The sequence below is a fragment of the Chlorocebus sabaeus genome, chromosome 2, assembly GCF_047675955.1.
Source record: "Chlorocebus sabaeus isolate Y175 chromosome 2, mChlSab1.0.hap1, whole genome shotgun sequence".
In the NCBI taxonomy this organism is placed as follows: domain Eukaryota; kingdom Metazoa; phylum Chordata; class Mammalia; order Primates; family Cercopithecidae; genus Chlorocebus; species Chlorocebus sabaeus.
In genome coordinates, this window is record NC_132905.1 from 61,310,739 (window position 1) to 61,325,596 (window position 14,858).

The following is a 14,858-nucleotide window of genomic DNA, read 5'->3' on the forward strand; positions in this document are numbered from 1 at the left end:
CACCAGCAATGCACAAGGGTTCCAATTTCCCCACATTCTCACCAACATTTGTTATTTTCCATTTTTTGCTTCTAGGCACCCTAAGATTGCAGAGTGGCACCTCATTGGGGATTTGATTTGCATGTCCAGAGAATGGCATTCCTAGTAAACAAAGCAGCACAGGTCATTTTACAAGGCCATCATTCCCTAAGAGCCTCGTGTTTATAACTATCATGCCCTCAGCTCGAAGTTCAGCTCACTGAGAGCAGGGATCATACATCTTACCTTTCCTTTGTGTCATCAGCTCCGAGTACCCATGGCTTAATGAGGTTCACAGCCCCTTTCCACTCAGATCTACAATTGGCCTGCACGGTTGGGTCCATAGGAATACCCACCTCCAAGGCTATGCCCAAGGTCACCATGGGGTTGCTTGTGAAGAACACTGAATGTGCCGGGTCCTCCAGAAACTGCTTATGCAGCCACTTACAATGCCTGCTATGATTGACACCTTCAGTGCCTGTCTGAGGCCTGGTACTTCCCTTTTCAGGGGGCTCCAGCTGATTTCCAAATGCCTAAGGGCTTTTTTCCAGGCCAGTGGAAGAAAATCTTCTCTGACCCCCCTCTTGCCAGACAATGACACCCTCCCTAGCAGCCCTCAACTCTCAGGAGTTGTGTGTAAATTCCACAGTGCCCACATGCTCCCAGCACTAGGGGGAATAATTCTGAAGCATGAGTTCTACGCTGTTCAATGAGGAGCTGCACAGCATAATGAGGATCCAGTCACCCACAGTGGTAACAGCCTGGGTAATCTACTCCTCACCCATCCCAATTCCCCACACCCCTATGCCTAGCAAATCAATGACTTGCACCAAATACCTGCTTCAAATCGACTTCTTGGGGAATCCAAACTAAGACATGTACCATGTGCTAGGCACTTCCTACACAGTAATTTATAAAACCGGCTTAGAAGCAGAGAAATAACAGTGTCCCTGAGAGTTAAAAGTCAGTAAGACTTGGAACATACCTGTACAATGTCACCTTTAAAAGAAAAGAGGCTCCCAGCCCACGAGGGGAATAAATTAAAATATCCACCACCAGAATATGGAAACGCCCAAAAAAAGGGGTGGGATAATTCACAGGGGCAAATGTGGGCAGAGCTGGTGGGAAGGGACTGTGGTCACCAGACTGTGGGGTATCTGGTCTCCCTGGTGACCATGTTCCTTCCTGAGAACATAGATCCTTCAGGCCCTGTCAATTTGTGCCCCTGGACACTGGGATCATGCCATCTACTGTGCTTCCTTGTTCTGGCCCATGCTCTTAAATAGTCACCTGCACCTGCTCACATAGAGAACACATGAACACACACTGCTTAGGCCCTAGGAAGTTGGTTCTGGCTGTAGATGAACCAACCAACACCCGCTCTGGAGTGCAGCCTTGTGAGCTCGTTCCTGTGACTGTCCCTGGCCAATGGACCCCTTCTCAGAAATCAGGACAAAGCCAGCCTCAGGACTGTGGTGAGTTCGTTGAGGTAGCATCACTATGTAAGGCCTTGAGGGGCCTTTTCTTCTTCTTTTTATTTTTTTTTTTTTTGAGATGGAGTCTTGCTGCCCAGGCTGGAGTGTAATGGCATGATGGCGTGGTCTCAGCTCACTGCAACCTCTGCCGCCCGAGTTCAAGCAATTCTCCTGCCTCAGCCTCCTGTGTAGCTGGGATTACAGGTACCTGCCACCACTCACGGGTAATTTTTGTATGTTTAGTAGAGACAAGGTTTCACCATGTTGGCCAGGCTGGTCTCAAACTCCTGACCTCATGATGTGCCCACCTCAGCCTCCCAAAGTGCTGGGATTACAGGCATGAGCCATCGTGCCTAGCCGAGGGGCCCTATTTTCAAGGTTCCATTAGCAGTAAGTGGCAAACCCAGGTCAGACATAAATTAAAAAGGAGTTATTGCCAGCACTAGGCTATTCCCTAGAGCGTTGGGGCAGGAGCACAGCAAGGACTTGGAAAGTAATGAGTAAGAACTCTCTCTTGCTGCATAGCAAACCACTACAAACTTAGTAGGTTAGCATGACAACAATCATTTATTTTGCTCACACATCTGCAGTTTGGATGGGGCATGGCAGGGTAGGCTCATTTCTCTCCAAGCCATGCCAACCTGGGACCATGATGGTTCGCACAAGCCACTCACACAACTGGCTACTGGGCACGTGTTGCTGTGGGGTGGCTCAGCTGGAGCTGGGCTTTGCTTGCAGCACAGACTGGGCTCCAGGGACACGTACAGCTAGAGAGCAGCACCGGCTGTATCTCCTTTTATAGGTCAACCTTGGCAGCCATGTAACACCATTTAGCCTGAGCTCACACAGTCACAAAGGCCTGCCTGATCAAGGGAAGGACTCAACACCATCTCCTGATGGGGGATGGCAAGGTAAGGTTCCAGATGAGGACATGGGACCAGAAATTTTTTTTTTGTGGCCATTTTCAGAAAATGTAATCCATCACAGTAAGGAATCCATGCAACCACTCTCCATAGCTCGTGTGCGTGTGTGTGTACATGTAAGTGTGCATATGTGAGTGTCCATGTGTGCATGTGTGTGTGCATACATGTCTTACTCCAGCTCTCTCCTCTCTCTGGTCACATGGCCTTGACCTCTGCTTCATCCTCTGTTTGTGCTCATGGCCTCAGTTCTTCCTGCCTTCTCAGAATCCCCCCTCCTTCCTTTGGGAAGAGCTCCTCCACATTACTTATTTTGAGAAACTTCCTCCCCAGGTGTTTTTGGCGGGACTATCCCTCAGGCCACCCATCCCTCCCAGGCAGCAGAGGGGTGGCACATGACTGGAGTTGGGCCAATCCAACTCTTTCCTGAGAATCTGACTTTAGTGGATAATCCCAGGTGCTAGACACTGGTCACAGTTCTGTCAGTCCAACTCAGCCCTTGAGGCATCCACTGTCCAGTTCTTGTTCCCAGACTCCAAGAGCTACCTTACCCGTGCCTTCTGTAGACTCTGCAAGCATCCTGCAGTCTTCCATTAAACACTGATAAATATGCATATTTAGTTCCAATTCCACATAGAGGCTTTGCAGCCGTCTGACCTCTCCCACAATTCCAGATGGCCGATGGCTGAGCTGGGAAGAGGGCTGAGATCCAAACGAGAAATGATCCCTACAACCTCCTCAGACAAATGGCATCACTGCAGCCTGGGCAAATGCTCCAGATGGTGCCTCCTTGATACACTGCTATTTAATGTCTACAGTGTCCACACTCCTATTTTACAGAGGCAATAACTGAGGGACAGAGAAGGCAGAGCTCAGATTTCACAAGACACTGTCTGACCCTGTAAGGTTTGCTCCTTCGGTAAACCTCAGAATCTCCTCAAAAGTCAGGTCCCCAACTGTCCTCCTGGAAAAGCAGCCCAGCTCACTCTGAACTGGCAGTGGCTCAGATGATCCTGCTAAGGCCGAGAGACGGGAAAAAAAGTGTTTTTGGTGTCAGTGCATGAGAGTCACAACTGCTTTGCTGTCACTGTAGATCGACTGGCTCCAAATCACACAGCCTCTCATGGCAAACAAATGCTGTTAAGATCCTGCACCAGAGAACAACATTGACAATGAGGGAAAAGATCAATCCTGTGTTTACAGACTTAAAGATCCTTAAGTCAAGCCTGTCGTCAGAGTTGCCAAGGACTCTGCTTGTGTGACCAGATGTGCCCGTCCTCCCCGGACGGACTTCACGCTGCACATGGGACCACTGGCTCCTTGGCTGCTTAAACCACTGGGCTCATCTTCAGAAGGTGCCTGTGCAATTTGGTGACAAATCCCACCAATTTGTCAATACACTTCTTCCAAGTTTAAAAGCCAGTCATTGGAGGGATTGTTGGCAGATAAGGAAGCTACTGTAGATGCAAAATGTCAAAGCATGATTCTGCTCTCCTAATGCTTTCTGGATGCTACTTCGTGCTCGGCCCCATATGAAGCACTTAGCGTTGCATTGTTTCCTTCGCTCCTCACATCAGCCCAAGGAGATGGATTTGACCATTGCCCCTATTCTACAGAGGAGGCAGCTGAGCACCAAAGAGGTAACTCACTTGCCACAGCCACCCTGCTAATGCTTAAGCCACACTAGTCAAGTTGCAAATAACTTTATGTTTATGCCCAATTTTAAATAGTATAAAAGATAAAAGGGATTTCCTGGCTCTTGAAACTAAAAAGTCCAAACTTGAGGGATGATTTGACTACCAACATTGTCATCAAGAGCCTGATTTCTTCCCAGCTTTCCTGTCTGCCTCATCATCAAGGGTCTAGCACTCAGGGCAGCAAGATGGCTGCAGCAGTGCTATCTACACACCATGGGTCCAGAAGGGAAGGGAGAAAAATATCCTTTCCCAGAATCCCTCAGCAAACACCTCCAGGCTCAATGGCCCTAATTGGGCCTCCCACCACCCTCAGCTGTGCTCAACGCATACAGTGCCAGTTGTATGCCCTTTGGAACCAGGGATGTCTCTGACCTCCCCAAACTCCAGGATCATAGGGGGAATAAAAGCCACGGTTGCTTCCAAAGACAGCAGGGAGTGTGTTGAGAACAGATCATCACAACCATGCAGTTGAGGAGCAATGACTTGAACCCAGGCTTGTCTGTTCATTCAGACAGTATTTATTGAGCCCTTGCTATGGGTCAGGCACAACTTTATATGCTGGAGACACAAACCTAAAAGGACCCTAAACTAAAAGGCAGACCCCACAAACCTACAAGGCAGAACAGCTGCCTCTCAAGGCTAAAGTCTCGCATTTTTAAAAGGCCTTGGAGCTTCATTAACGTTCTTCTAACGTCCTAATGTTCTTCTAACCAGCTTTTCTAGGTATGAATTGACCCTGTGACACCAGGATGGTTCTTTGTCAGCCTCCTTGTCTATAAAATCAGAAATAATGGTACCTCCCCCAATAAGTTATGTGAAAGAAATGAAAGGGACTTATTATATATGAAACAAAAGCAGCACAACATCCAAACTACTGAGCGTGCAGTAGATCAACTCTCATTCCCACTTCCATTCCATCCATGCCGATTTAGATCAATCCAAGTATCACTGCCTTGGGGTTCATAAAGTCATTTCAGTTCATAAAGCACCGAAAATGCTCCTTCACCCTCTCTGCTCAGCCTCCAACGTGTCCTTTTAATAATCCAAACTCTCCACCTACTTAACTGAAGTGTGTGCGTGGGGTGGGGGTGAGGGTGCGGGGGGGGAAGGGGTGGCCTATACTAAACAGCCCAACTGTTTTCAACGTGTCCTGAAATCTGAGACCAAGATTCTCTTAGGAATGCAAGCAAAGGGAGCCGATGGGACGCCAAGAAAGCACAGGTTAAACTACTTCACTTCATCTAGCCCCAGTTCTCTCCTGGCTTTGCAATTAATTTTTCAGCCTCAGACCAGCAGATGGAGCTGAAAATGTTGTCTAAAGAAATGAGGTTTTTCTTTTAATTTACAAACTACAGTTTCTCAAACCTCCACACTGAATGGTTATATCCTGTTGAGCCTGTTGGTAAAGCTCAGTAAAAATCCAGTCCTCATTCCAGAACAGCTGAAACTTAGCTAGGGACGCGGAAGAACAGAATCCCAACTCCAGACGGGCCCGGGTTTCCCGCGACACCTCAGGCCTCAGGGCAGTGGGAAGCCGCCGTCAAGCCGCCGTCAAGCCCCCGCCTCATCCACGTCCTACCCTCGCCCCAGTCTCCTCCCACTTTTAGCTACATTTCCCATCTGACTAAAACTGGCTTCCTCCGTGTCCACCAGGACATCGCCTCTAAGTGGCTTAAGCTCCTAAGGAGCGCGATCGGCTCAGGCACTCCGCCACGCGCATGCCACGGGGCGCGGCCGGCCTTGCCCTCGCTGTGGCCTCAAGCACCGCGGCGCCTCACATGTTGCCGGACGGAAGGCCTCGGCGGGGTCAGGCAGCTGCTGCTGGCCGCATCAAGTAGTGACGTTTCACGAGCCTTTTAACTGAAATCACTCCAATACAAGGGCATGCGGGACCAGGTGAAAGCACTTCACTCACCCCACACAACGTCCCCTCCCTCTCCAGCCAAGCGGCCTCCGCGCAGCGGAAAGAAAAGCGAGGCTCTAGGGGCGGGACCTGAGAGGTTTGGCCCAATCAGGGACCCCACCTAACCAGACGGGCCGGGGTCTGTGACCCGGTTGGACCAATAAAAACTCGACGGCGGATTTGCCGGGGTTTCTGGGAAGGTGACACTCCCGGAAGCTACCACCTCTTATAAGCCACACACGGGCGGAGTTAGCCTTCCGGCTCGCAGTCCCACTGGCTAACCTCGCTGCCCGTCACGGGAATGCGGGAGAGGGCGGGGCCGGAGCGCTCGCGTCTGCGCGGAGCCCGGCTAGCAGCGCGCGGGAAGCCGCTGAACTGCGCCGGAAAGTCCCCAGGCTGTGGGGCCCCGGTGACCCAGAGTAAGCCTCCAAGAAGGAAGAGGAGGGAAGAAAGGCAGCTCTTCCCGTGCCCCTACCCGAGGCCTCGGTGGGCCCACCCTGTGACCTCCGCGGCCGGCCCCTCGGTGGAGCTGCGGCCCGCGCGGGGGGCATCCCGACCGTGGGCGCCGCGGCCCGCGCTGACCCTGGACGTCGCCGCGCAGGTAGGTTGCAGTCCCCCCGGCGGTCTGACCCCGGAGACAGCCTCTCGTACACACCCCACGCCCTCGTCCATTGTTGGGAATAAGACACGGCTGTACCTTTGTCCACGTGGTAGAGTTGCCTCTCTACTGTGCAAAACGCGTGGCAGCGAATTCTCTTCAATGAGGAGAGGCGCGTCCCCTCACAGAGCAGCTCTCGGGTCTGAGGAGGGCCGGGCAGGGCGTGCTTCTGTCTAGGTTTGAATTAAAGGCGACTCGCAGGAAATAAGACCATGCCACTGTGGCAGCTTCTCCCGTCCAGCTCCGGACACTCGACGGTGCGGGCCGTGGGAGGAGGCGGCGATCTTCACAGCCTCTTACTCCAGTCCTCAAGGTCTGGTTCTTTTTCTGATTTGACGCAGCGGGGCTGACGGCCCCATAGGTAACTGAGAACCAAAAGTGGAGATGGTCCTTCTGTGGAGTGTGGGGGCGTGGCCAATTGTTAGATTGTGTTTGGAAGGACAGCCAGGGGCGGAGAAAAGGGGCATTTCTGAGATGATGGGGGGACTGGTGCCATGGAGGGAAGAGGAGTGAGGTGGAGATCGGGAATTCCAGCCAAAGAGAAATGGGGTCCCTGGGAGAAAATTCCCACTCCGGCAGTCCTGGAGTTGTCCTCATGGAGACTTGCTTACGCGAGTTAAAGGACAGCATCGTCTTGACAAAATTTCAGCCCTCAGTCTAGTCTTGTAAATGATAGACCAGGAATGCTCTTAACCGTCATTACCTTGATCCAGCCCTAGGCTTCCCTTTTCTCATTTGTAAAATTGTTATAGTAATACCTTTTTCATTCATTTGTGGTGACATTTAAATGAGGTAATATATGTGAAGCTCTTAGCAAACACAGCGCTTCTTCTTCGTGGGTTCCGCGTGGGGTGGATTCAACCAAACTCAAATCAAAAATACTCTTCAGAAAAAGAAAAATGCCTTTGTACTGAACATGTAGAGGCTTTTTTTTCCTTGTCATTATTTCCTAAACTATACAGTATAACAACTATTTACATCCCTTCTACATTGTATTAGGTGTTATAAGTTACCTACAGGTGATTAAGGTATGTAGGAGGATGCTGCGCATACGTTTTATCAAACAGTACACCGTTCTATCAGGGACTTGAGCATCAGCAGGTGTGGGTATCCTCGGGGGTCCTGAATCCAGTTCCTCACAGATACCGAGGGACCGCTGTACTTAGTTCAGAGTACAGTTGAGGCTTCACTTTGAGGTCTGTGGAGGGCGTGGAAAGACCTAGGTCTGAAATTGGCTCTTAACTGCTCATTTTTAGGACAGCTTCCCATCCAGCCAGCCCTTTACCAGAGGCAGTGCACCATCTTTGCAGCCGTTATAAGAACCTGGCTCTTTCCAGCCCTATGTGGAATGTTTTATCGATTTCATAAGCTAATCATTTTAAAAAAAGGTCTTTTTTTGAAATGAAAAAAAAAAATCACTATTTAAGTTTGTAAGTATAAACTATTTTAGTAATGTCCTCTATTTTAGTAATCCAGTATTTTAGTAATGTCCTCTATTTTAAGTGAAATATTTTAATTATGGAGAAAAGAACATAACAGTTGTACCTGTACCCTGAAAAAAGTAAATGTCAATTTTTTTTATGCTTTTGTACTTTTTTATTGGGGGAACAATGTGACATTTCAGCTATAGTACACATTCTGTGTCCACACACCCAAGAACTTTGAAATTTAACATGTCTTTCTGTGGAGGCACTGTGGCTCCACAGGACTTATGTGGTGGATATTAGTACCTATGTAAGCTGGGTGTCCTCCCTTCTAATCCCCACTCACCCAAGAGGTTTGCTGCTTCCAGCTTACCATGGGGATTATGGCTGCTATTTTGGTTCTGTCCTCATGTCATTTGTGTTTCTACCCTCTTAAGAAACCTGCCTTCTCTGCCCTCCTGGTTCCTCTTGAGTGAGCTCATGATAGACTTTCCCAGACTCAGCAGCTGACGAGCATTTCGTTGGTTTGGTTGGCCTTTATTGAGCCAGTGACCACTCTTCCCTTCAACATGGTCCACTGTCTTTACCAAGGGGCAGTCGTGTCTGTTGCAAGCATTCAGGAAAGAGTGGCCTTCCATAGTCAAATGTACTCTATTTTATAAAGTGTGATTTAAAAAATTAATGGTCCAGTCAGCCCTCCTCATCCTCTGGGAATTGATTCCAGCAGTCCCCCTACCCCTGCAACAGACCAAATCTGCTGATGCTCCAAGTCCTTGATATAAAATGGCATTAAGGCCGGGCACGGTGGCTCATGACTGTAATCCCAGCACTTTGAGAGGCCGAGGCGGGCAGATCACCTGAGGTCAGGAATTTGAGACCAGACTGGCCAACATAGCGAAACCCTATCTTTACCAAAAATACAAAAATTAGCCAGGCGTGGCGGCGGGCACCTGTAGTCCCAGCTACTTGGGAGGCTGAGGCAAGAGAATCCCTTGAACCTGGGAGGTGGGGGATTGCAGTGAGCTGAGATCACGCCACTGCACTCCAGCCTGGGTGACAGAGTGAGACTCAGTCTCAAAAACAAAAACAAAATGGCATAGCACAGTCAGCCCAATATATTTGCAGGTTTCACCCTGAGGTTGCTTGAATCTGTGGATGCAAGACCCTCAGATATGGAGTGCTGACTATAACTAAATGTTTTTAACTAAACACAATGTATACTGTCTCAGTTTGCCACAGTGGTAATCCCATCTTAACAATGAGCAAACTGAGGCTTAGTAAAATTAGACATTTAGGCGTTGGGTACTATTTGAGCCTACAGTCATTGTTCTGTAGTCTGTAACTATTTTGCCAGTAGTAGAAAAGGAGGAATGTTCCATTGTCAGGGCAGAATGAACTTTGGCATTCACATGGGTTCTCTTCAACCTTACTTCCTTGCAGCCCCTGATTCCCCAAGGCAGAGGAAATACCCTGGTGGAGCCCTTCTTCCATAGAACCAGAAATGGCATCTGTGGATTTCAAGACCTACGTGGATCAGGCCTGCAGAGCTGCTGAGGAGTTTGTCAACGTCTACTACACCACCATGGATAAGCGGCGGCGTTTGCTCTCCCGCCTGTACATGGGCACAGCCACCCTGGTCTGGAATGGCAATGCTGTTTCAGGACAAGAATCCTTGAGTGAGTTTTTTGAAATGCTGCCTTCCAGCGAGTTCCAAATCAGTGTGGTAGACTGCCAGCCTGTACATGATGAAGCCACACCAAGCCAGACCACAGTCCTTGTTGTGATCTGTGGATCAGTGAAGTTTGAGGGGAACAAACAACGGGACTTCAACCAGAACTTCATCCTGACCGCCCAGGCCTCACCCAGCAACACAGTGTGGAAGATCGCAAGTGACTGCTTCCGCTTCCAGGATTGGGCCAGCTAGTGGGGGTGGCAGAGGTCTCTGCTTCATTCAGCCCTAGCTCTGTAGAGAAATGCAAACCTCAACTCTCAAGGATGTGAGGAACACAAGTTCATTTCTGTTGTTGCGGAGACACTGCAGACTCCACTGTGCTGAGGTTGAATTCTTTTTTTGTTGCTCAAGTTCTAGGAGTCCCTTTCCTGAATATATACTTGTTTGTGATAGTTTCCTTTTCAAAGTAGTAAACTTTTCTATTTTTCTACTTGCCCAGTAGAGACTCTGATTCTGGAAATTTCTGACAAATAATTTAATAATACACATGTTGCTTCTTTCCCCCCGTCTGATGTGTTTGACCAGGTTTTGAGGGGGAGGGCTAAAGGCAGAAAGCATAATAGGAAGCACCCGCACAGGGGTGAGGATCAGGGCTTAGTACCTACCCCAGGCACCAGTATGCACACAGTTGACCAACCTGGAACTGTGATTCACAACCCCATGCACACTAGAATCCCTTGGGACACTGAAAATTACCTATGCCAAGGCCATACTGCAGACCCAACCATGCTTGAGTCTGTGTGTGTGTGTGGTAGTGGATAGAGGTTTTTTTTTGGTTTTTTTTGTTTGTTTGTTTTTGAGTCAGGGTCTTGCTCTGTCACCCAGATTGGAGTGCAGTGGCATAATCTTGGCTCACTGCAACCTCCATCTCCTGGGTTCAAATAATTCTTGTGCCTCAGCCTCCTGTGTAGCTGGGATTGCAGGCACATGCCACCACACTGGTTAATTGTTTGCGTGAACCTTTGAGGGTAGGGCTGGGCATGGGCAGTTTTTAAAAGCACCCTAGTTGTCTTTTAGGATACATCACCTTAGGATGTAGCAGAATCACCTAACAGATGACTGGGCCCTATCTTAGCACCTTAGCTGAGAATTGATGAGAACAGATGAAATACTAGAGTTAGCTAATAATTGCTTTTAAATGAAGCCACTATATTAAACTCATTCATAAAGAGAAAGTGAATCAGTACTGATTCTGAGAGGAGGAAGCACTGAAACTGTGATGGAGGACATCAGAACTAGAAGCTGCTTTTACTGATCCTAAAGGCCAAACCCAATTGCATTTCTCCAATGTAAAGAATAGAAAACCCTGTAGAAGTTGGACCAATAGATGATGTGCCTGCCATGCTGCAGCTTCCCCAGTTGTCTTTGGTAAGAGTGTGCTAGGTTTGGGATAGGGTAGTCAAGATGTTGGAATGGGAAATTTTGAGGGTAAGAATTCTGATGAGCACAGTGACATGGGTAGCTGTTTCCTCTTGACACCCCTTCCCTTCTCTATGATCTGAAGGCCAGTGTTTTGAGAGACAAGGGACCCATCTTAAATACTTGACTTTCTCATTCACTTTGTAGCTAGCCCTGACATGTGATTAAGTTCTGGCCAATGAAATACAAGGACTGAACTTGTGGGAATTTTCCTTCAACAGACCCTTCTTTCTTCCCCCCTCTATCCTGCTGCCTGGAAAGGTTTTGCTGGCCTGACCACAGGCTCTGGCTCAGTCTTGGCCAAGAGAACAGGGCAGCTATACCCTAGAGGTAGGATAGTGCTAAGCTAAAGGGAGCGTAGGTCCCATGTGGAAACACCAAAATAGCCCCAGCTCACTCAACCTAAGACTTATTTTTAAATGAGAAATAAATCCCATCTTAAGCCATTATCAGTTTGGGGTGTGTGACACTGACACACAGCAGTAATCCTAAGAGAGGAAAAGGATTTGAATGGGGCAGACTGTGTTCACTATTAGGGCCAGAGGATGCGGGTCGGCCCCAACTACTGCCCCTCAGGTCTGGGCCAGACCCCCAGTGGGCAGGGCGGATAGGGTACAGGGCACTGCGTCCACACCCACACTAGCCTGGTTGCTGGCGGCCTCTAAGGGCACAGCGGGAATCTCTGCCCTTGCCATGCCCCCGCCACCCGGGAAGGCAAGACAGGTGTGCCTGGCACCCTTCCTTGCACCTGCCTTGCAGGTGAGGGACAGCGAGGACGTCTAGTAGGTGGGGCGCCGGGGTTGCGCGTGCTTCCGCGTTCTTCCTAGCGCGGTTTAGAATTTGATACATTTCTTTCCAGTCTATTTCTATAGATTTGTTTTCAAACCAGATCAGGCCCTGTGTAAAACAGTGTAGCCGTCTTCACTCATTGTAACATGGTGAGCATTTCCCCAAGCTATTACACATATTTTTAAACGTTGTTTTAATGACCGGCATAATAATCCAGTGCTTGGATATATCAAATTATTGACCATCTCCTTATAGGTGAGATTGTTTCCAAAGTTTCACTAATAAAAGTGCACTGCAGTGAACGCCCTTACATAAAAGTTCACTCCCGTGTACTTTCCTCGTGCAGAGTTCTGCAGCATGAAACACTATATTTGTCAGTTTCATGTTTTATCAGTGGTTTATTATTGTTTTTATAGTATTCCATTGTCAGTGAAGTATGCCATTCACACTCTCAAGTGAATTGTCTATTCGTATTATTTTTAAAAAAATAACAAACATAAACTTAGAAAGGAGAGCTTTCTTTCTTTAAAGTGTGATAACCTGCAAGGTGGCCCTTCTGACAGGCTGGGAAGCATAGCCTCTGGCAGAAGCTCAAAAGGCAGGCACCTGGAGGGAAGGGGGCCTAAGACAGGCATTCAAGCTGAAGGGCTTAGCCAAGTACAGGTATGAACAGGCCCCAGGAAGAGCTATGAATATTCATGAAACGAATCCTGACCCATGCTTACTGGACAAACATGCATGTTACAGGTGACCTATGTTTACTTTGGGGTGCACTCTTAGCATTTACATGTATTCATGTATTACACTTAACCCTATATGTTGAAAGGTCTTTTCAGGACACTAATGCACTTGTGTACAGCCTCTGTAAACCGCCAGAATCAGCCCCGTTCGGTTGTTTCCCATCAGGAAAAAGTTACTGCAGTCAGCCTCTGGTCCAATCAAAGTAGTAATAATTTGTGGAAGTGGCATGGCGGGGGATGGTGGGCGTCAGCATGTGGAGGTGGATGAGATGCACAGTGTTTGAATATTGCTTATCTAGAAGCCAGTGCTTGTTTGGCTGCTAGAGAATAAAAACCTTGTGGCAGTTAGGGCATAGTTTCTTCCTGAAGTGTAGAGGTGCGTGACAACCCTTGCCGGGCATGGCCCTTCATTGTTTATCATTTAGTATTGCCACAGAGTCCGTGAGTCTTATGACCTCTATATTAACCTTAATGCTAGGATGGGTGATGCACAGAAATGAGGCCTGTCCAACCTCTTGTTCCATCATGGCCAGGAACTCGGTTTTTAAGGTTTCTCTGGGGTAAAAAAAAACTGTTTTTGAGGTTTATTTTCTCCCTCTTGGCCAAGAAGGAGTCTGTTCAGTCAGCTGGGAGGCTTAGACTTTTATTTTTAGTTTACGATATACTTTGCTACTTTTGTGTTAGGCTGGTGTTTTTTACCTTATTCATTTCCAGAAGTTACTTTGAATAAGCTTGTTGTAATTTCTACCTTGGAACCTGATCTAGTTTATAAATTCCTGTAGCATTTCTAAAGATAATTTGAATATAAAATATGATTATCATATGCTGTTTCTTTCTTTGGTTAGGCATTAAAGCTATTAAGACACTCAACTAAAGCAATCCTTTCAGCATTGAATGCTAGCTAATGTAATCAGAGATGGAGTCTCGTTCTATTGCCCAGGCTGGAGTGGAATGGCATGATCTAAGCTCACTGCAACCTCCATCTCCTGGGTTCAAGTGACTCTACTGCCTCAGCCTCCTGAGCATCTGGGATTACAAGTGCCTGCCACCACTCCCAGCTAATTTTGCTTTGTTTTTTTGAGACAGAGTTTCACTCTGTTGTCCAGGCTGGAGTGCAGTGGCACAATCTCCTCTCACTGCAACCTCTACCTCCCGTGTTGAAGCGATTCTTCTGCCTCAGCCTCCTGAATAGCTGGGATTACAGGCATGTGCCACCTCACCTGGCTAATTTTTGTATTTTCAGTAGAGAAGGGGTTTCACCATGTTGGCCAGGCTGGTCTTGAACTTCTGACCTCAGGTGATCCACCCACTTCGCCCTCCCAAAGTACTAGAATTACAGGTGTGCGCCACCGTACTCGGCCTAATTTTTGTATTTTAGCAGAGACGGGGTTTCACCATGTTGGCCAGGCTGGTCTTTAACTCCTGACCTCAAGTGATCAGCCCACCTCGGCCTCCCAAAGTGCTGGGATTACAGGCGTGAGCCACCGTGCCTGGCCACCTTTTTGTAATGCAAAACAAAATCATAAAACATGATTCTGGGCCTGCTGGAGCCATGAGTGAAAACTGCATCCATTCCAATTTCTTCAAATCATGGAATGCAAATATAAAGAGAGTGGGCCTAAGAAAGATTTCTGTCACTCATTCATTTTTTCAAATATTTATTGAGCACCTACTATGTGTGGGAACTTGGCTCCTATTCAGGAAATATAATTAAAAGTACAGTCTCCCAACCCTCTTCAGAAAGGTAGTGGAGAAAGAAAACACTTTTTAATTGAATAAGCATTAAACTAGAATGCGATACCCATCACAGGCAATCCACTAAGAGACTGCAAAGACAGAAATCCCACTCTTTTGTGCAGCCAAGCAATCCATTACACACGTTTTCAAGATAAACAATAACTAGTTCTCAAGGGAACTTGGCAGCACTTTTCATCACACACAGTTCATCTAACCTGGTATTTGGGGTGATCCTCTGTGTTAGCCAATTGGCTTTATCTAGAGGAAAAATAAACTTGTATCTTTATGAGATAATTTTGTAAGCTGGAGCAAAGGGCCCACTGAAGTTAGGCTCCTACTCTCCCAT

General features: G+C 47.9%; 1 protein-coding gene and 1 long non-coding RNA gene across 2 annotated transcripts in view; one reads left to right on the top strand and one right to left on the bottom strand.

The window, feature by feature from the left end:
- The window catches only part of LOC103215404 (uncharacterized), a 165,869-nt gene extending 159,801 nt beyond the window's left edge, over nucleotides 1-6,068 (bottom strand). Inside the window, exon 1 of the long non-coding RNA XR_012090082.1 lies at nucleotides 6,026-6,068. This is a non-coding gene — a long non-coding RNA (uncharacterized lncRNA). The remainder of the gene's footprint in view (nucleotides 1-6,025) is intronic.
- A 271-nt stretch (nucleotides 6,069-6,339) lies between these two features.
- NXT1 (nuclear transport factor 2 like export factor 1) lies at nucleotides 6,340-12,932 on the top strand. Its single transcript, XM_007961775.3, has 2 exons — nucleotides 6,340-6,614; nucleotides 9,536-12,932. Exon 2 carries the CDS (start codon nucleotides 9,597-9,599, stop codon nucleotides 10,017-10,019), a length of 423 nt encoding a protein of 140 aa, XP_007959966.1. The 5' UTR covers nucleotides 6,340-6,614; nucleotides 9,536-9,596; the 3' UTR covers nucleotides 10,020-12,932.
- Nucleotides 12,933-14,858: the final 1,926 nt, after the last annotated feature.

Excerpts from the sequence above, each read along its gene's own strand:
- NXT1 (XM_007961775.3), top strand. The coding sequence starts at position 9,597 with ATGGCATCTGTGGATTTCAAGACCTACGTGGATCAGGCCTGCAGAGCT.